General features: G+C 38.6%; 1 protein-coding gene across 3 annotated transcripts; it reads left to right on the top strand.

The window, feature by feature from the left end:
- Positions 1-992: 992 nt before the first annotated feature.
- LOC111873230 (paraplegin) lies at positions 993-20,088 on the top strand. 3 transcript variants are annotated; one of them, XM_033755014.1, is made up of 11 exons: positions 993-1,438; positions 1,937-1,954; positions 2,489-2,785; positions 7,188-7,325; positions 9,725-9,958; positions 12,780-12,944; positions 14,158-14,532; positions 15,695-15,857; positions 16,303-16,613; positions 17,724-18,035; positions 19,731-20,088. In XM_033755014.1, exons 1-11 carry the CDS (start codon positions 1,244-1,246, stop codon positions 19,944-19,946), a joined length of 2,424 nt encoding a protein of 807 aa, XP_033610905.1. In that variant the 5' UTR covers positions 993-1,243; the 3' UTR covers positions 19,947-20,088. The 3 variants fall into 3 exon arrangements, with proteins under 3 accessions (XP_033610905.1, XP_023723533.1, XP_023723534.1); XM_023867765.2 differs by lacking the exon at positions 1,937-1,954; XM_023867766.1 differs by lacking the exons at positions 993-1,438; positions 1,937-1,954 and adding an exon at positions 1,450-1,580.
- Positions 20,089-20,931: the final 843 nt, after the last annotated feature.

The raw sequence follows: 20,931 nt of genomic DNA, 5'->3' as shown, positions 1-20,931 counted from the left end.
CTGTCACTCTTGAGTTTATACAGAGTATGTAAAACAGTAGCCGGTCACGGTAGCCGAGCGGTCTAAGGCATGCACTGTCTTCGCTCGCTCGGAAGACGGGATCGTGGGTTCGAATCCCACTCAGGGCATGGATGTTTGCGTGCGTTTTTCTGTGTTTGTCTACAGGTAGAGGCCTTGTGACGAGCTGATCACTCGCCCCAGGAGTCCTACCGTAGGTGTAAGATCTAGAAAAAACGGAGTTCATGGAGGTAGGCCTAGGCCCACTGGGGCTGTAGTGCCAAGGAAAAAATGTAAAACAGTAGAATTCTTTCAAGAAAACTGGGTGTTTTGAATTGACGGTTTTTGTACTAGCTTATTAGTTGTAAAGGAAGGCGAATGACTGTCACTCTTGACTACTCTACCTTTCTTTATTCCATACCTTAAAACTACGAAATCAATAACCGCTACAATAACATTTCAAGTAAACCTATTAGTTAAGGAATACAAGCAATCCACCAAAGGAAAAGTAATCTATTAAGAAATTCTAAAAATTGTAACTCAGTGAGGAGCTTCATAACTTGTACTCTTCTCGAAGTATAATCAGAATGATCAGGTCAAGGAGGATGAGATGGGCAGGGCCTGTAGCACGAATGGGGGAGACGGAGAATGCGAATAGGATATTGGTGGGAAAGCCAGAAGGAAAGAGACTACTGGGAAGACAGAGGCGTAAGTAGGCGGACAATATTAAAATGGATGTTAGAGAGAGATAGGATGGGATGGCATGGATTGGATTGATCTGGCTCAGGATAGGGACATTGGAGGGCTCTTGTGAACACGATAATGAACCTTCGGGTTCCATAAAATGCTGGGAAATTCTTGAGTAGCTGCAGAATTTGCGAGCAAGAAGGGCTCAGCTCCATTAGAAACTACGTAAAAATTGTAACTCAGGCTGAGCTTATGATCATCATATCTGTTGTGTTGGCAAGGCTCGAATATGGTGTTGGCAGGCCTGGGCGCAACGAATATGGCAGGTTGTGGTGTTTGAAGTATTTAGAGAATAATTGATGTTCATAAATATACTGACTTGTTACTAGGAAGTGACAGTTCATGATTTCACCTCAGTATAATGAAACTATCTGCTTCTGTTCTTCCGTTATTAGTGTCTTATTACAGGCACTGGCTGTACTATTTTATTTTGAAGAGTGCGTCGGTGCTAACCTCACGTAATTCGTAACTTGCGTAAGATTTGAAGACGTTTCTTAAAATGTATTCTGTTCAGGTCAGACGCGCCGTAGATAATTTCATTAGACGCTTTGTATGTTGTAATGAGATGCTCAGTGTCCGCGGAAGGTATAACTTTAACGATTGCAAAGCTGAGTTTAATAGTGTTAAGTCTGTTCTCAAGCCCTTTCATAAAAGTACGTACCAATTCGTTGGGAGTACGCGGTTGAATCATCATGTAAGTTAATTTAAAGTTTCTCTTGTGTGTGAAAGTTAGTTTTAGGGTTGTTTGAAATTCTAATTCAGTTCACAAATCAAAAGTGCCAATAATCAGCTTTCCAGACGGTAAAAAAATTATCAGAATTGATTCTTAATATATGGTGAGTGTATTTCATCATCTTATATCCTCATATTTTTAACCAGTTTATTGGTTAACTTACACACATAACTTCACCAGACATTTTTCATTCTGTTATGGCAGTGCTTATAGATTCACTGTTCAGTGCTTCTGATTTACAAGAAGAGTTAGATATTGGTAGATAATGTTGAGGCTGATAGCTGTATACAGTGTTATGCATTACATTCTGACAGTATTATGTTTATTGCCCCTGAAAGTTATGTTGAGTGTTTACAAGGTTAGGCACTTTCACGTTTTTGATGAACACTGAATAATTATTCCAAACGTTTTATTTTAATGAAAGTGTAAAATTGTTGTTCTTGCATTCCTTGTTGACAGGAAACGCCGTTAAACAGAGTGAGCTGCAAGAAGAATTCTTCCATGTGCCAATTATTTACATTTTGTTCATATATTAATTGCTTTAAAGACATTCACTTGATATTCTGGGATAATGGCTGATGTTTTTCTCCTTGCGTGCCTTTGGACAGGATGCTCTGTTATGTAAAAGAACCAAATATTAAATCATAACCACTGCACAGTTCCAAAAACTAGCCTACACTCTTATTTCATATTTGAGAGGTTCTGTGTTTGAATCTTGCCAGAGTCCAATTATTATGATGGAGGTTTTCGGTAACGTTCTGTAGTCCCATCACACAAGTGTCAGGATAGAACCTTAAAATAGGCCATGGTCACTTATGTTTCCTTCTTAAATTGCTTTTTGTAATCATACTGTAATTTCTCATTTGACATTTGTGATGATATTGCGTTATAAAATTCCTGTTGGAACTGTTTTATTAGGGATGTTTGTTAAAGGTATTTGTCTTGCCATTTCTTTTAAGACTGATAAATCAGTGGATACTTTTCTTTATTCTTATTACTGTTTTCTTAAAGGTTTACGTACACATAAGAAAGGAATATCACGCAGTTTTCAGCCTTCTAAATCGCTCTGGCCTGAGGGTTTCACACCAACTTTCAAATTACCTACATGCACGAGGCATACATTCTTCAGGTTCAGCCCCTCAGCAACAGCCGCCCCCAGATAATCATGATGACAAGAAACCAAATAAGGATGACGAAGATGATAGTAAAATTTCATCATTGCTTGCTAAAGCCTTTTTGTGGATGCTGACTGCATATATGCTCATAGCAATTGTCTCCCTTCTGTTTCCCAGTAGCACTCAACCAGAGGTGAGTTGCATGTATTTACACAATAATAATTTGTAGCTATGTGTATTCTCTTCTGTCATGATACAGTTATGCAAGACATGAAGTGCACTGCCATTGGTGAAAGAGCAGAAGCACTTATTACATGAATGTGAAACTTGAGGATGTTCCATAGTGTGCTGAAGAGAATATTTGGACCTCAGAGGAAGCTGGATAAACTTACATTATGAGTGGTTTTATAATTTGTGCCCTTCACTTAATATTATTGCAAGTGATTGTCAGATGAGGAAGGATGATATATATAGGAATGTAGAATGTACGGGGTAGATGAGAACTTTATATGGCATTTTATTCAGAAAAGCAGAAGATAAGAGACCACTTTGGAAGACCAAAGTATAGAAGATAGGTAAAAGGTAAAGCTGTCCATGTGCTTACCTAATTAAGCACTATGCCATGAAGGAATATGGGGGAGTGGATGTAAAGATTCACATTTTCTTGACCTCGGCACTTGCTGTACATGAGTGGTCAGCTTCACGCCCCTGCCTCTTTCCCCCCCCCCACAGGAGAAAGAGCCCCAGGTACTCATTGGATAGGAGGTGGGTGGACCCCAGAGCTGGTCTGGACGACATGAAGAAGAGAAAATTCTTGACCCTACAGGGGCTCGAACTCTGACCCCTCGGTCGTCCAGTCCATGGCCAGTCACTATACCGACTACACTATCCTGGCGCTCTAGATCAAGGGTCTCCAAACTACGGCCCGCGATGTAATTTTATCTGGCCCGCGAAAGAATTGTGCAGAAATGCGCCAGTTGAACTAATTTTCCAATGAGTACTGGTAAAAATAAATACTTGGTCATAGATTTCAACTGACGTTTGTAATACCGCTCAACTATTAGTATTTTTTTGTGGCGTCGACGATGAACTTAATGTTGCACAAGAATTAGCGTCACTTCACAGCATGCATGGCACTACAACAGGAGATGATATCTTCAAAGAAATACAAAAAACACTAACAGAATATAATTTGGACTGGAACCGTCTGCAGTGCGTGACAGTTGATGGAGGAAAAAACGTGTCTGGCATAAAAATATGTTTGGTTGGCCAAATCACAAAAGCCTGTGAGGATGCAGGAATATCAAAGCCAATGTTTCTTCACTGTGTTATCTACCAACAAGCACTCTGTGCAAAACATGTTGATATGAGCTCTGTTTTAAAACCTGTTATTTCTATCATTAATTTCATTCACTGTCATGCACTTAACCATTGCCAGTTTCGGTCTTTTCTCGAGGAATGTGATTCCGAGCTTACTGACCTGACATATTATACTGGAGTTCGATGGCTTAGCTGTGGAAAGGTTCTTTCATGTTTCTTTCAGCTCAGGAATGAAACTGATATATTTCTTACTGAGAAAAACCATCACGAACCACTTTTATCAGATACCAAGTGGCTTTGGAAATTAGCATTTTTTGCTGATCTGGTGAACCATATGAACAATTTGAATTTAAAGTTGCAGGTTGAAAATAACTTAGTCTGTGATTTATTTGAACTTATCAAGGCATTCAGAGCAAAGTTGATACTTCTGGAAAGCCAAGTGAAAAATTGTAACTTTGTTCATATGCTATACTGTGCAGAGTTGCATAAAAAGGGTGAAGCAGAAGTTCCTTACTCATTTGCAAATTTAGTCATTTTAGATTTGAAAGAACAATTTCAGAAGCGATTTGCTGATTTGGATGCCAGTGCTCAAGAAATTAGATTTTTTCAAAATCCGTTTGACTGTGATGCTGCAGATGTCCCAAGTCAAATTCAAATGGAAATTATTGAATTTCAGGAAAAATATCATATATGAAAGACAAATACAGGGAAAGAAATTTGATCAAATTTTATAAATTTCTGAACTCTGAGCAATTTCCAAATTTAAAGAAATTTGCTTGTAAATTTATCTCCATTTTTGGGACGACATATCTGTGTGAACAAACTTTTTCCCAGATGAAGTACATCAAGTTGAAATACAGGGCAAATTTATCTGATGAACATTTAAAGTCGGTACTTGTGATTAGCATTTCAAAATTTGAACCTCAAGTTAATCAGATTTTAAGAATGCAAAAAGAGTTCCATCATTCACATTAATTGTTTTATTATAATTTGTGATGAAAATATGAGCATTTGCTGCTGCTGTCTGTGGTCATTAATATACGATAATTTATTCTCATGTACTTTGTATTTAGTTTGTGAAATTCTGTGCTTTCAATAAAACTCATATACCTAGAGTTATTAATTTGTCATTTTATCTGGTCCGTTGAAAGTGCTGAATTACCTAATATAGCCTGCGTTTCGAAAAGTTTGGAGACCCCTGCTCTAGATGATAGGATAATATTAAAATGGATCTTAAAGGAGACCGTGAAGATATGGACTGGATTTAACAAGCTCAAAATAACAGTGCAGTGGTAGGCTGTTCTGTAATAAACACTGAAGCACAGAAATAGCAAGGGATTTGCTAACCACAAAAAGAATTGTTGCTATGTGGAGGTGGTTGGTTACTTAGCATTTCTGATAATACACTGTGATATGTGGTAGGAGAGTGGTCTGCAGAATATCCAGGGGTTTGAATTGCATAAGCCATGCGGTTCTTGTATGTTACATCCAGAGAACAACAGACCTTATTGCCATCAGTAGAGAAGGAATCAACACCATCATAAACTGTTCATTGGAATGATGACCTGTCTTAGAGATGTCAGAAACAAACAGCTCCTTTCACTATTAAAAACCAGCATTTATTAGATCCCCTGGGGTTTAGAGAGATAACGCTGAGTGCAGATGTGATGTCCAGAGAGCAATTTATGATCTTAGAGTTTTAAAAATTGTGTGTACTATGATATAGAAATGAAATAGTATAGGAAGCTGCCAGTATGAACTAAAAGTTTATCCATTAACAAGGCATTTTCAGTTGGCATTAAGAAAATTCCTTTTGTCGCACACCATCTGCTCTGTTGATGAATTTGTAAACCTTATATAATTGAGAACAGCCTGTTTATTATGTGTTGGATTGTAATACTTATTGTGAAATTTCTCATTTATTTAAAATTAAATGTAAAATGTGTTTTGTGATTGTTCTGCTGTGAGTTGTGAGACCTGTGTAGCAGGTCATCTCTTCTATCTACTTCCATTTTCATTATGCATCAGAACCCACTTCTCAAAGAAGAGGTAACAAGTGAGAAGAACTGAAGTGTCTTGCTGTATGTCACAGTTTGGTCAACAGCCCAAATAAGGTTTCATGCCAAGACAACATGGGTCAGTGGAGGAGGTGGTCATAACTCACTCAGTACTCTACTTCATTCTCTCTGAAGTTGGTGAACATAATGTATGCCCAAACAGTGGAACTGTTCCAACGTATGATGCAGCTTTGGCCTCACCATAGCTCAAGCAGTTAGTTGCTGGCTTCCCACCATGGCAGCCCAGGTTTGATCCCAGGTCTAGTCAAGTGGGATTTGTGGTGAACAAAGTGGCGCTGGGGTGGGCTGTCTCCAAGTACTTTGGTTTCCCCTGCCAATCTTCATTCCACCAAATTCTCCATCATCATAATCACCTGGAGCAGGCTGCAATGGGCCAATCAGTGGCCACTGTGCCAAGTGGACCCAGTTGGACTCCACCCCCCACTAAATGAATTATTATGATGCAGCTAAACCCTGAATTCCAAAGTTGAACATTAGATGCAGGCCTCAAAAGCCTAAGGACAAGAATTCTATACCTATACTTAAGTAATTAAGAAGTTCTTCGCCTCCAAAAAAATACAGTAGAAACAACATATTTACAGTTGCAATCAATAAAAAATTCTGATTTGACTAGAATTCAAGAGTATAGCCATATGCATATGCGTTCAGCATGCTGATTCTAAATTTGTTTAGTGGGGTGTGGAGTCCAACTGGGTCCACTCGGCACGGTGGCCACTGATTGGCCTATTGTGGTCTGCCCCAGGTGATTGTTATGGTGGAATGAAGATTGGCAGGGGAAACCAAAGTACTTGGAAAAAACTGCCCCAGCGCCAATTTGTTCACCACAAATCCCACTTGACCAGACCCGGGATCGAACCTGGGTCACCTGGGTGGGAAGCCAGCAACTAACCGCTTGAGCTATGATGCAGCCTTTCAGCATGCTAACCTGTGATCTGAATTATAATTTACTGTTCAATTATAAGATAACGTTACTTAAATGAGGCATTAACAACATGAAGATTTGTTGGATTCGAGATCTATGCTGTAGAAATGTAGGCTTCCTGAAATTTCTCTTGGCAGCCCTTATTTTGTTACTCCTTTCTTATTGTTGCAGCATTATTTTGCTATAGGGATTCCACCATGACCAGAAAGGTTCTCCAGTTAGAGTTATAAAAATCGTGCTCTATAATTATCAGTCCTGTTAATCTTTTATTTCAGGTGATTCGATATGTGTCATGGAATGAATTTGTCCATCATATGTTGGCCAAAGGAGAAGTGGAAGAAGTTATAGTCAGACCTGATGTTGATATTGTAACTATCATTCTGCATGATGGCGCAATTATAAAAGGAAAACGAGTAAGAAATAGAATACATTTATAATATCTTACTAATTAAAGACTTATTATTTGCTTTTCAGCTGGATCTGAGTGTTTCTAAAAATATTAAGAAACCTCATTAGAGGATATTCTCTGTTTCCTCCTGAGATTGTTAGCATAAGGCTGAAATTCTACTTTTAAATTAAAAATGCATATACTGTGTTACCTTCTAGGTGTACATTTGCCGTGATCATAAGAGAATGTCATAAGTAATGTTGAGCATTCTAGCAGATCATTTCATTTCAGCGGTTGACATGAATGGAAATGCAGTAGAACAAGTATGGCTTATAGTGAGAACATCTGTATAGTGGCAAAACTCATCAGCACTTTCAGTTTCTTATATATATATATAGTCATGTGTTGGGTGTACGTCACGCGACAAATAACTTCGCACCATTCTGGATCTAGCGAATTTATTCCACTCACTCTTACATTTATACAATTCACAGTTTCACAACTACTGCCGTCTGCAGTATCACAATTACTTCCACTGCTGGAGTCACTGCCATTCACTCCAGCGAATGCTAGACTGCACCTCACTGGTTACTCTGGTTACTCCCTCTCACTAATAACTCACTCAATACTCACTACTCCTGAATAGTGTTCGCTGCTCCTTGTTTAGGCTCAGCATGGACAACATAGAGAACACCTTCCTGCTCAACAACAGATATCAGGTATTGTTGTCAGGTGTTTCTACCTATGCATTGGCTAGCAATAGTCGCTGCACGGAGTTGCCTGTTGCGTGATGTCACAGCCTCGTGGGGAGGGTTGTTTACCGAGCGTTGCATAATGATAGGAGTGGGGGTATGTGATGTCACTTGCGAGAACGCAGAGTTCATGTGACCCCTACTTCCTGTTGCGCCATCCACGTCGCAATATATGCAAGTAAAAATCTCATAACTAGAGCTGTTATACAGCACTTTCTCCAGTGCAAGAGATTCTTGACTAGCTAGAACTTTTTCCCATAAATTTCTGCATCAGTTGTACTTACAGTTTGCTTCCCAAGTTATTTATAATAGGTAGTCCTTAAAGGTACCATTAACCCAACCTCTGGACCTATTCCTTGTGTAGCAGAAGAAAGTCTGCATTGCAGCATATGTGTGGGTACTGCATATAGGATTTTCTGACTACAGATCCAGAGGCCCTGGGTTCTATTCCCTGCGCTACCAGATTTTCTGAGAAGTAGTGAGTCTGAAACGGGATCCACTCAGCCTTGTGAGTATAATTGAGGAGCTATTTTAAGGAAATAGCGGCTCCAGTATAGAAAACCGAGATTAACGGCTGTGGGGGTCCGTTGCGCTGACCACACGACACCCTCTGTCCGCTAAAGTTGGCACTATTATTTTTATTATTATTTTTGGAGGGGGTGGGTTTCCTCATGCACCGTGACTAGTAGTCTATTGTGCGTCCCCCTTTGATATTCTACCAGTCGCCATGCCCTTCCAGTACTGGTGCTCGCTATCAGCTCCGTCCTGCCAGCGAGGTCAGCCCCTCTCTGGCAGTGGTCCCCGATACTTCCCCATGTACCGGAGGAATTGGAAACTACTTGGGCAGGAAACTTTGCCTAATTTTGCTCAGAGGTCTCCTAGAGACATGAGGATCTTTTACGTGCCGTAAATCTACGAAAAGTTGGCACTAACTTCGCCGACAAGCGGTGGTCACTCAGTCGGTATAATTCGCTTGTGGACTACAGGCCACAGAATTTGTTTTTTGTTTGTTTGTTCTGCATATAGGACTTAAACTTGCAGGGGGCCAGAAGTGGTAGAGCCCTTCTCAAACAGTCAGCTGCATCAGTTCAGAACAGAAGTCTGGACTCTGTTCCAGACTGAATGTGCTGGAATACTGAGCAGGACCATAAGTCAGTAGAAGTATGGGTGAATTCAGTGCTACTCTATGTCTAAATTCATAAAAATTAAGTAGTACAGTTATCCTGTGTACTTACATGTTAGGAAACTTCACTTACTGAAAGTTAATGGTGAATACTGTTTTCAAATAAGAACAAGTAAGCACAAATAAACTCTGCTGAGTAGTTAATCATTCAGCATACTATATGTAAGGGTAACCAATGTGATCGTGTAAGCACCCACATGAATGTCACCTTGGGATGTCTATGCTTTCCCTGAACAAATAAGAGCAAATAAACTGTGCTGTGCAGTTAATCATGTAGCATATGTTTAAGCATAACCAAATGTCACTGTTTAAGCACTTATTTGAATGTCACATTGAGATGTTCATGTTTTCTCTGAACTAGATGCACAATAATAAACTTTGTTTCATCCCCGTAATAATCGCACAGATTCCTGTCATGTCTGAAGGAGTATAATTAGTAATTAAGGATGGAAACAGCTGTAATAAGTGTGTTCTGATTTTGTTTTGCAGATTGACCATAAAACATTTCACATGAACATAGTGGATATCAAGAGATTTGAAGAAAAATTACGGGAAGCTGAAAGAAATTTGGGCATCAAAGTTGATAATGGCGTTCCCATCATCTATGAAAGAAGTTCTGACACTGCTGGAAAATTACTGGCCTCACTCATTGTTGTTGGTCTGTTGTTGTCCTTGCTGTCACGAAGTAGAAGCATCAGGCCTCCGATCAGCATGGATACGTTTGTACGTTCAGTCGCATTTTGAAGATCTGATGTTGATACATGTAAATAAAGTGTCAGAATTACACTATATTTTTCAAAGCTCATGCCATATTGATACATTCAACTCTGTGAATGAACGTGGACATTTATAGGTGCCATGTCCAAACTGCCATAGAGAAGTTTGTTCATTTAAGACTGTGCTTTAACATGGCCAAAAATTTTTCTTGGTAAAAGCACTTAAGTCTGCAGTTTTGTCATCTGTTACTAGATGGAAAGTGTAACAGCCCTTTTTTTTATATAAGGAGTGCATGTTTACTGTTGGCTGTTTGTTCTTAGACCATTTGTTTGCAATAGTTCAGAAATGGCTGAGTGGGTTCTGAACTTATATGTAATATAAGGGGAAAAATTGGAACATTTAGGTAGATTTAAGCATTGGATTTAAAAATTTAATACCTGGAAAATTATCACTTTGTGACATAGTGGTTAATTATAATGAAGTGTCTTCTTTCAGTATGGTTTATTCCCCTTTTTTGCCTCAGAACCAATTAAGGCACTAAAATATTTTTGTTTGTAGTCAATAAAATTTTCACAGAATGATAATAAAAGTAACTGTGTAAAATATCTGTGAACTTTAATGTAATGTTTATTTAATTCAGCAGTGTGTTTTGATGTCTGCACCAATGGCCATTTTGAAGCAACACACACTGTATTGCAAATTTTTTAATGACATGCAGTCTGTCATGAAGATTCTGCTGAGATCTTCAGTGCTCGTCCTGAACTTCATGTTAGTGATACTGTCACGTGAAACACTTTCCTTTGTATAGAGAAACCTACCATAATTATCAGAAAGTTGATATAACTCTTGTCTCGTTTCAAATTTCGTACTATGTTTTGTTCCTGTTTCACTTACTAAGAGAATTTAATTTTTTTTTAATTTATTTAATTTATTCTTATATTCAAGTAGATCCAATTACAGGGTGAGAAACAAGTTCACACACCACTGGATATAGAATGTGTCAAAAATCAAAACAAATGTTCCAACCAATCACTGGAACAAGTCAAAATAACATAATATAACACATAGAGAACACAGTCACTAAACATAATAAAATGTGACTACAACAAGACTTAAATACTAGATGAAAACATATTAACCATTTATCTTATAAAATTCAGCCAGTTTATAAAAACAATGCACATGAATGGATATTATAAATAAACAGTACAATATCAAATAATGTATGTTACATCACTCACACATCAAAAGAAAAGCTATAGAAACATCTAATATGCATCAACAATAAATGGAATAAATAAGTTCTCTCAGAAGTGTATTAAATAACTATTATGGTAATAAATACAATTATAAATAAATACATAAATTCATAAAAAAACAAGAGATTGTATATTAAAATAAATAAAAGTCATAGTTGGTATGTATGCAGATCTAAAGTAGATGATTATTTATATATTTTTAGTTAGTTAGTAGGACTTGTCAAGGTTAATTGCAGATACTATTTATAAGAACCAAGATCACTTCATGTGTTCCATTCATAATATTCATTTAAAGAATAAAATGAACCAGCAAGAAGAAAATTTTTTGAGCCTGTTTGAATTTAGTAATATCATTTAATAGATTCCTGATGCCTTGTGGTAGATTATTGAATATCCTAATTCCTGAATAATATACACCCTTCTGCACTCTAGCTAATTTAGTAGTTGGAAAATGTAAGTCAAAGCCTTGTCTGGTGTTAATGCTGTGTATTGCAGAATTAAATTTAAATATATCTAAATTCTTAACTATAAAATTGATACAGAAAATATAGATCGAAAATATAAGGGCAGAATATTTAACTGCCTGAACAATGGACGACAAGAGTCCTTATTTCTTGCCTTCATAATTATTCTCACTATTCGTTTTTGGATTTTTAAAACTAAATTACTCTGAGTCAAATTGCCCCAAAATATTATTCCCTGCGACATAATGGAATGTACATATGCCAACTAAATCATCCTTAAACACACCTGAGTCATAACTGCAGACAGGGTTCAAATACAATAACTGGCTGCACTCAGCTTAGTTACCAACTGATTTATTTGATCCTTCCATGATAGGGTATTATCTGTGATTAGACCTAGGAACATTGTGTTACAAGTATTTTTATTCTGAACATCCTTATAGTTTACCTTTATCATAATTGTTGTTTAGTCAAATTTTCTATGGAGCCATCAGGCACTGAAATACATATATAAAGGAATGAATGAACTACAACATCTTAAATTTTCATAACCTGAGAATCAGTGCCCTGCACCCACACTCGGTTAGTGCGATACTTAAAGAACCAGAAACGCCTTCCCATAGTGAATGTGTTAACATAACTAAGAGTGCACAATCACCAGCATGTAAAGATGGATTCAATAGCATGAACTTAAAAATTAAATTCGCTTAGTGGGGGGTGGAGTCCAAGTGGGTCCACCTGGCAAGGCAGCCACTGATTGGCCTATTGTAACCTGCCCCGGGTGATTATGATGATGGAGAATTTGGTGGAATGAATATTGGCAGGGGAAACAAAAGTACTTGGAGAAAACCTGCCCCAGAGCCACTTTGTCCACCACAAATCCCACTTGACTATACTGGGATCGAACCCAGGCCGCCACAGTGGGAAGCCAGCAGCTAACCACTTGAGCTATGGTGCGGCCTATAGCATGAGCTTGCTTCAGGCTGTAGTGTAGTTACATTTGGTTATGTGTAATAGTGTGAAATTAAAAGAGAACTGAGCAACCTGCTGCAAAACAGTAAGTTTTATCTGAATTGTACTTGCAAATATGTGGTTCATTTTTAGACACAGCTTGGTCGAGCAAAGTTTACATTGGTTGATCCACTTACTGGCCCAGGAAAAGGAGTCCATTTTTCTGATGTTGCTGGTTTGAAGGAGGCTAAACAAGAGGTCATGGAATTTGTTGACTACCTCAAGCGGCCAGAACATTACAAAAGTTTGGGTGCTAAGGTAATTGATTGTTATATTACAGTTATTGAGAAGTAAGTAAAGCTATCCCTGTACCAGGCTGTGAAGGTCCATAGGGTTGTGAGACGTTGAGGGTCCCACATTATCTAGACAATCAGCTAAAAGATGGCGGTAAAGTTGTCAGCCTTACGCGCCAGCCGCGCTTTACTCCCCAGGAAAGTTATTATTAATTCCTGATATTTAATTCCTGGTATTTATTTCTGTTAGAGGCTGAGTGAACCCTGGGGCCATGGTGCGGCTGGAAGGATTAGGTAAATTGAAAAAATCCAATTACCTCATTGGGACTTGAACCCATGACCTTCACAGAATTTGTGCAAATGTAGATCTGTGTACCAGAACTCTTTCCTACATGATGCCACTTATCCATTAGATGTGTTTATCTTTGCCATATGTAGTTGTTAAGTCTGGTTTATTTTGGGATTACCCATCATGATTATGGAATTTAAAGAAATTCCAAATATTTTAATTTTTGCTATTGAAAGTTTTTTTCTGTCTGACTAGTAGCTCAGTCAGTATAGTGACTGGGCTATAGGCTGGATGACAGGTGTTCAGATTCAGGCAGGGAAAAGACTTTTTTTTTTTTCTGTAGTATTGAGACTAGCTCCAAGGCCCACCAAGATTCCAGTCCAGTGGGTACTGGGGACTTTCTCCCCCCAGGGGTGTGTAGCTACCACTCACCTTCATGTAGTGCCATGGTCAAGAATGGTGGTGCTTTTACCTCCACTCATTCATATGCCTTTATGGCATGTCATGCTTTAATGAGTATGCAGTTTTGGATGTTATGTAATGGGGAACTTCATTAAGGAGGAGGAGGGAAAGAATGCATATAGGTTCTTGATGAGGCAATCTCTTATGTATATCAGTAGAGAACGGTGTGCAAATCTGTGCAAATTTTTAGGAAGAATGAGAAGGTGGTAAAATGTTAAAATGAGTCTCGGGGAAATAGTTATAATACATTGTTTTCTTTCATAAATCTTACATTGTGATCAAAATAATGTGATATTTACATAAGTGTGGAGAGAGGAAGGGAAAAGTATCAGACACAGATCAGTCCTGGTTCTCCGTCTGAGATCACAGTACTTTTCACATGACGGAAATTAATATTTAGCCTTCAGTTGTTTTCCTAAATAATATAGCTACAGTGTTAATGTTTATAGGAGTCTTCTGAATCATTCAGTTTATTGTGTATCTGTAGGTGCCACAAGGAGCACTGTTGCTTGGACCACCTGGATGTGGGAAGACATTACTTGCCAAAGCTGTTGCCACTGAAGCTAACGTTCCTTTCCTATCCATGAATGGCTCAGAATTTATTGAGATGATAGGTGGTCTTGGAGCCGCAAGAGTTCGCGATTTATTCAAAGAGGGTCGAAAACGGTCCCCTTGTATTATCTACATCGATGAAATTGATGCTATTGGTCGTAAACGCAGCGGGGGCATCGGTCAGTTTGACGGAGCATCCGGAGAAGGTGAACAGACCCTGAATCAGCTTCTTGTTGAGATGGATGGCATGGCTTCCAAGGAGGGGGTTATTATGCTGGCTTCAACCAATAGAGCTGATGTTCTGGATAAAGTGAGTGAACTGAATTGAAGTTACTGCAGTCAGAGGAAATCAGTTGATAACACTCATTTTCACTTTAATGCTTTCACTGTCAACCTAGTACATTCTCAGGCTGAGCACATTGCGTAATCTGTGTTAGCTTTAGGCCAGGAAGACACAGCAACATCGGTCGTACGGAAAAATGTCATACAATTTTTTTGCCATATGACCTCCTTTTCACACTAGAGTGACCAAATACATTTCTTTGCTCTCCGACCGTCGTACGGTAGATGTCGTGTGTCGTCACATATGAAAGCTAAGACTACACTTTATATTCTGCTACTTGATGCGACATGAACTGTACAGACGTCGTACGACCGATGTCGCTGCGTGTGTTCCTAGCCTTAGAATGTGTTGGTGCTGTATGTAGTATTCACTTAATATCCTTCCTAAGTTCAGTAGTATAAACTTAAGTCATCATCCACCATTACAGCTTACAAAGACTGCTTTTTCAGTACTGCTGTTCTGTTTCTTCTGACTCTTGTATGTTGCTGTATTAAAAATGCAGCTGTCAATAAGTGTTATTGTAACAGTAAAAGGTTTAAATATTGCTAAATTGTTTTGCAGTTACTTTTGTGTTGTATTTAACCTCCACCATCTGCAAGTTTGTAACATGTAACCAGCAACCTCACCATAAGCAACTTGAGACACAACATCCATTATTAAATTATTGTTTACAACACATGGCATGATGGATTGAATAACAAAGAGGAGCAACAGGAATCAGATTATGTGCCTTGCAACACAACAGATTTTATTGCATAATTGCATGGGAAGTTATTGAAATGGGCTTCTTATATTTCCATGCGCGAGAATAGCATCACCAGTGTGATCATTTGATGCATTCAAGATTCAAAGGAACATATCTAAAGTAACCATAAAGGGCTAGACACATAATTTGTTAAATAATTTTATTTCACATGTCCGCTTGCAGGTTAGTGGCTGTTATTTGTTGTCGTGGTTTTGGTCTTAGTTGTAGAAAACCTGACTTTAAATCTGTGACAGCTAACTGAAAACTGATGCAACATCTCCTGCAGATTATCTTTATTATCTGCATTTAATACTGCATCATCAGCATAACAGACTGCAATTTGTAATTAATTTAATTCACCTATTTATTAATTTTCTTCCTTAGGCATTGCTGAGGCCTGGTAGATTTGATCGTCATATTCTGATAGATCTGCCTACTTTGGAAGAGAGGAAACAAATATTTGAACAGCATCTGAAGGGTATTTCTCTTGAGAGTTCTCCTGAGCATTACTCAAAACGCTTGGCACACCTGACACCTGGTTTCAGTGGTACGTTATTGTAAAGTATATAAGTAATCAATGTCAGTTAAACAGTGAAGTGCATGTACAAACCGTCTGACTGTATAGCACCAAGACATCAGTACAAGAATATGCCACCCATATGAAATCATTGAAACAGCCCCACTGACTAGAAGTCATAAGTGTGGAATATTTTAAACTGGGTCGGATTGGAACCTAACTACCTGAAGCAGACTGCTTGAGAATATGACAACCATTTCACTGTCCAAAAAATTACCCACCTTTTGTGGTACCTGCAGGCTAATTACTGTATTCAAAAGACCCTGCCATCTGACCCTGCCCTTAGCCAAATGAATCCATTCCACATCCTCACACCATATTTCTTCAAGATCTATTTTTAATAATATATTTCCATCTATGCTGGTTTGATTGTTTAGCATGAATTATAGCAGTAAGACTATTCTATCCTTGACAGGTGCTGACATAGCAAACGTGTGTAATGAAGCTGCATTGCATGCTGCTCGTTACAAACAGAATACAGTGCGAGGGGAGAACTTGGAGTATGCTGTGGAGCGTGTAGTTGGTGGCACAGAGAAGCGAAGCCATGTCATGTCACCAGCAGAGAAACGAGTGGTGGCTTACCATGAATCTGGCCATGCTATTGTTGGCTGGATGCTGCGCTACACGGATGCTCTCCTCAAAGTGACCATTGTCCCTCGCACCAATCTAGCATTGGGATTTGCGCAGTACATGCCAACTGACCAAAAATTGTACTCTAGAGAAGAGGTGAGAAATAGAGTGTATCTCTAGAATCAGTTGACTAACACATCAAAATGCATCACATATATTGCATATGATTTTTATATAGGTTAACATATAAGTTATGTAACCACTGTTATTGTGAGTCTTCTTTAATCTTTTGTGGCATTTAACACATGAAACTATATTGTTCTTGAAGAAAGCAGTCTTCTGGGATGTGGCACCTTGTAGTGTTAGCCGATGTTTTGAGGAACATATCGCCTCCAGTTCTCACGGTCTCTTCGCTTGCGGATTTCTTATTTTTCCTTTTACCCTGAAGATGGAGGCAATACGTTCCTCCAAAACTTCGGCTAACACCTCATCTACACATTGCCACATCCCAGAAGACTGCTTTCTTCATAGTCACCGCCATGAAAACCTCAAATCTTACATATGTTGTTCTTGTTCTTTTTCTCCTTTTTCCTCGTATCCTTTTTTTTCTCTCTCTCTGTCTCTCTCTTTCCCCCATGCTACAGCCAGGTTCAAGTCCTGATTTGCTTAACTGTGTTTGATTTCTAAATCATTACTAAGGCAGCCAGTGGGACTTGGGGAGAGACTAACAGGGATCATACCATTTTAAAGCCTCTATTATCATGGACAAACTCAAAGCATATTACATTTGTTTGTTGATTAATTACTGTCACAGAATGTGTTAATTAGGTATGTATTATGAGTCCAGGCTCTGTTCCATTATGATCCATCTATTATTTGTTCATAAAGGTAAAAAGTTATCCCTGTAACAGGCCATGAAGGCCCATAGGGTTGTGAGATGTCCAGGCTCCCACATTTTCTAGACAATCGGCTCACGGATGGCGGCAAGGTTGTGAGCATTATGCACCAGCCACTCTTTACCCCCAAGAAAGATTCCTGGTACTCATTTCTTTTAGAGGCTGCGTCAACCTCAGGGCCATAGTGTGGCTGGAAGGATGAGGTAAATTGAAAAAAAAATCACCTCATCAGGACTCAGACTCACGACCTTCCAGCTTGTAGCATAGTGCCTCAACCAACTACACTATTGTGTGCCCCATTATTTGTTCATAAACTATGTGAAAACAGCATAACAAATGAATTGACAGTGGGCACTGTTTTCTGTTGCAGTTGTTTGAACGGATGTGTATGGCACTGGGTGGACGTGTTGCAGAGTCACTCACATTCAACAGAATAACGACAGGGGCTCAAAATGACTTGGAGAAGGTGACAAAGATGGCATTTGCACAGGTGCGTGTCTATGGCATGAGCAAGTCCGTGGGTCTGGTCTCTTTTCCCGAAGAAGAGACAAAAGAAATTGGGAGACGTCCATACAGCAAGCGACTGGCTGCTCTGATGGATGAAGAAGCTCACAAATTGGTAACTGCTGCATACCTGAAAACAGAACAGGTTCTCAAAGAGAACAAAGAGAAGCTTGAACTGGTAAGTGATGGTTGCAGATCATCAGTCAGGATGTATTTCAAATTTGCACATAGCAGTTCATAAAATCTTATGTTAGAACCGCCAGATTGAGAGAAATTTGTGTATCTATATTACACATTCTGAACAGCCCACAATATTTGTTAGGAGTGGTACATCCAACAGTTTCTGGTATATTTTGTACCACGAAAGAAGAATGGCATGTAAGAGCAGGAGTTTTCCAGGATTGCTTGTCCAATGTGCATCTTTCAATTGAAACATATTCAAGTGTTTTATGTGCTCCAATTCCACAAGTTACATGTAGCAAGGGCCGCGCTGTAGCTCAAGCAGTTAGTCACTGGCTTCCCACCGTGGCAGCCCGGGTTCGATCCCAGGTCAGGTCAAGTGGGATTTGTGGTGGACAAAGTGGCGCTGGGGCAGGTTTTCTCTGAGTACTTTGGTTTCCCCTGCCAATCTTCATTCAACCAATTGCTCCACAATCACCCTCACCTATCATCTGGGGCTGGTACAATAGGCCAGAAGTGGCCACAGTACTGGGGACTTTGTCCCACCCCACCAGCTATAAAAAAATACATATAGCATCTTGGTCAGGGTATTATACATTGCATGAAACATTTCGGGTATAAGCGTGTTGTAATCTGTATACAATTTCATTATTTCTGTACAGTTTATTTTGAGAAAAACCTGGGTGAAGAATGGGATACCTTTTGTGTGTGTTTGTTTGCATGCTTGTTGCTTGATTGTTGCTTGGCTTACTCATCCCTGAAGATGGAGGAGTGTGGTCCTTCAAAACATCAGTGGACTTTACTGGACTTAACGTGGTACTATGTCCCAGGAGTTAATACTGTTTGGAGAGTAATACTTATATGTACAGGTAATAAAGTCAAAAGAAGTTGATTTAGCTGAAGTATTGTATGTGAAAGACATTGCTGTATGTTGAAGCACACTAACCCAATTGATTCTAAAGGGTTCTGACATTGATGGATGACACACAAAATTACTGGGGTTCTGGACTTTTTCCATCGCCTGGAATTCTAGGTAATAGAGCACAAGACATTTCAGTGATTGAGATTAGCTCTTTCTAAGGGGCCCAACTGAGTAGATGTCTTCCTTTCTCATCTGAAGGCAGAAACAGATCCAGTTTCCAAAACATCGTGTCCTCTATTACCTACAATTCCGGACGATGGAAAAAGTCCAAAACCCAATACTTTTCATGATTTATTTCAACCGTCTTCCAGTGCATACACTCATCTATCTCCTCCTCTCACTCGCACTACATGTTTCGGCACAAAAATGCCATCTTCAGGTGCTTATTCGATTTACGCTAAACTAGTTCATTGCATGCCTTGTCGTCTTCATATTAAAATAACTAAAATATATATTTATCAATGATAAATATTCATATTCGTCTTCATATTAAAATAACTAAAATATATATTTATCAATGATAAATATATATTTTAGTTATTTTAATATGAAGACGACAAGGCATGCAATGAACTAGTTTAGCGTAAATCGAATAAGCACCTGAAGATGGCACTTTTGTGCCGAAACATGTAGTGCGAGTGAGAGGAGGAGATAGATGAGTGTATGCACTGGAAGACGGTTGAAATAAATCGTGGACTTAAATCAGTGCAACAGGACGCTAAAATATAACCCAATAATTTTGTTTGACTAACCCTGTTGCTTTAATTTCAGTTGGCTGAAACTCTTCTAGAAAAGGAAACACTTAATTATGATGATGTAGAGAAATTGATAGGTCCACCACCTTTTGGGAAGAAGAGACTAATTGGTCCAGCAGAGTTTGAAGTGTCTGTGAACAAGGCAGCAGAAGAGGGTGGGGAGGAAGAGAAGTCACTGCAGAGCCAGCACCAGCAACAAAATGCACACAAGTTTGCAGGGTTTCTGGTATAAGTAGTGTATACATCAGAATAAAGATAAAACCTTAGTAAGAGCTTCACGAAACAAATTTCTCTTAGTTTTCATCATATGGGTTTTTAAATAACCAATGTGGATTTGGTGACAAGCGTTTCTTTAGTGTAGGAAATTAAGACTTGCCTCAGTCAGGTTTGGCATTCATACTAAGTACTGAATATGTGTGTCTCTGGAACAATTTGTATTTAAAACATTGTAGATAAAACTGAATGTAAAAATAAAAAGTGTAATGATTTCACATTTCCTGTGTTCCAATCCTGAGGACAAAGTCATGTAATGGTGTAAAATTTGAATATTTAATGTACATTACGTAAATACAGCAAAAATTTATGAGCCACTTTTGCATTCAGAAAACTGATGTCTCCATCATGAGGAACTAATGGGAGTAACTGATTGGTTGATGTCTATGCAGTAGAATCCCAATTATCCATACATGTAACATTTAGTTTGCATTAGCGTCCCTTTGCGTCCAATTGCAATTTAGATGGATTATAGACAAATGGACGCTAATGTGAACAATTGCAACAGGATGCTGAAATACAGAACTTGCTTTGCAGTTTATCTATGCACATGAACTGTGTGTATTTCTTGGCTTCTCTCAAGTGAAACTTTCCACATATTTATCAAATTAACAGAAGCTGTACAGAGAAATAAAACATTATGTTTAATAAATATTGTTTTTAAATCTTATGGTTTTCAAGATAAGTAAAATCGGATGTTATAGATACATTTCTGAATTCCAGTCTAGTAAATTGGATTATCTTTTTCCCTTCATTAGCATGAATAATTGAGAGTATACTATGTATGTACTATAAGGCACAATAGATCACTGTTTTCGTGTTGCAAGGGCCAAGAAGGCCACCCTGTATACATTCATGTATGTATACCACACTGAACCCAGTCTTCTTTTTCCAGAAATTGGTCAATGGCGAAACAATAGGCAGAGTCAAGCAGTCACCCAGTT

This window comes from Cryptotermes secundus, unplaced genomic scaffold (genome assembly GCF_002891405.2).
Source record: "Cryptotermes secundus unplaced genomic scaffold, Csec_1.0 scaffold1849, whole genome shotgun sequence".
Taxonomy (NCBI): Eukaryota; Metazoa; Arthropoda; class Insecta; order Blattodea; family Kalotermitidae; genus Cryptotermes; species Cryptotermes secundus.
This window is presented reverse-complemented; position numbering and strand designations above follow the sequence as displayed.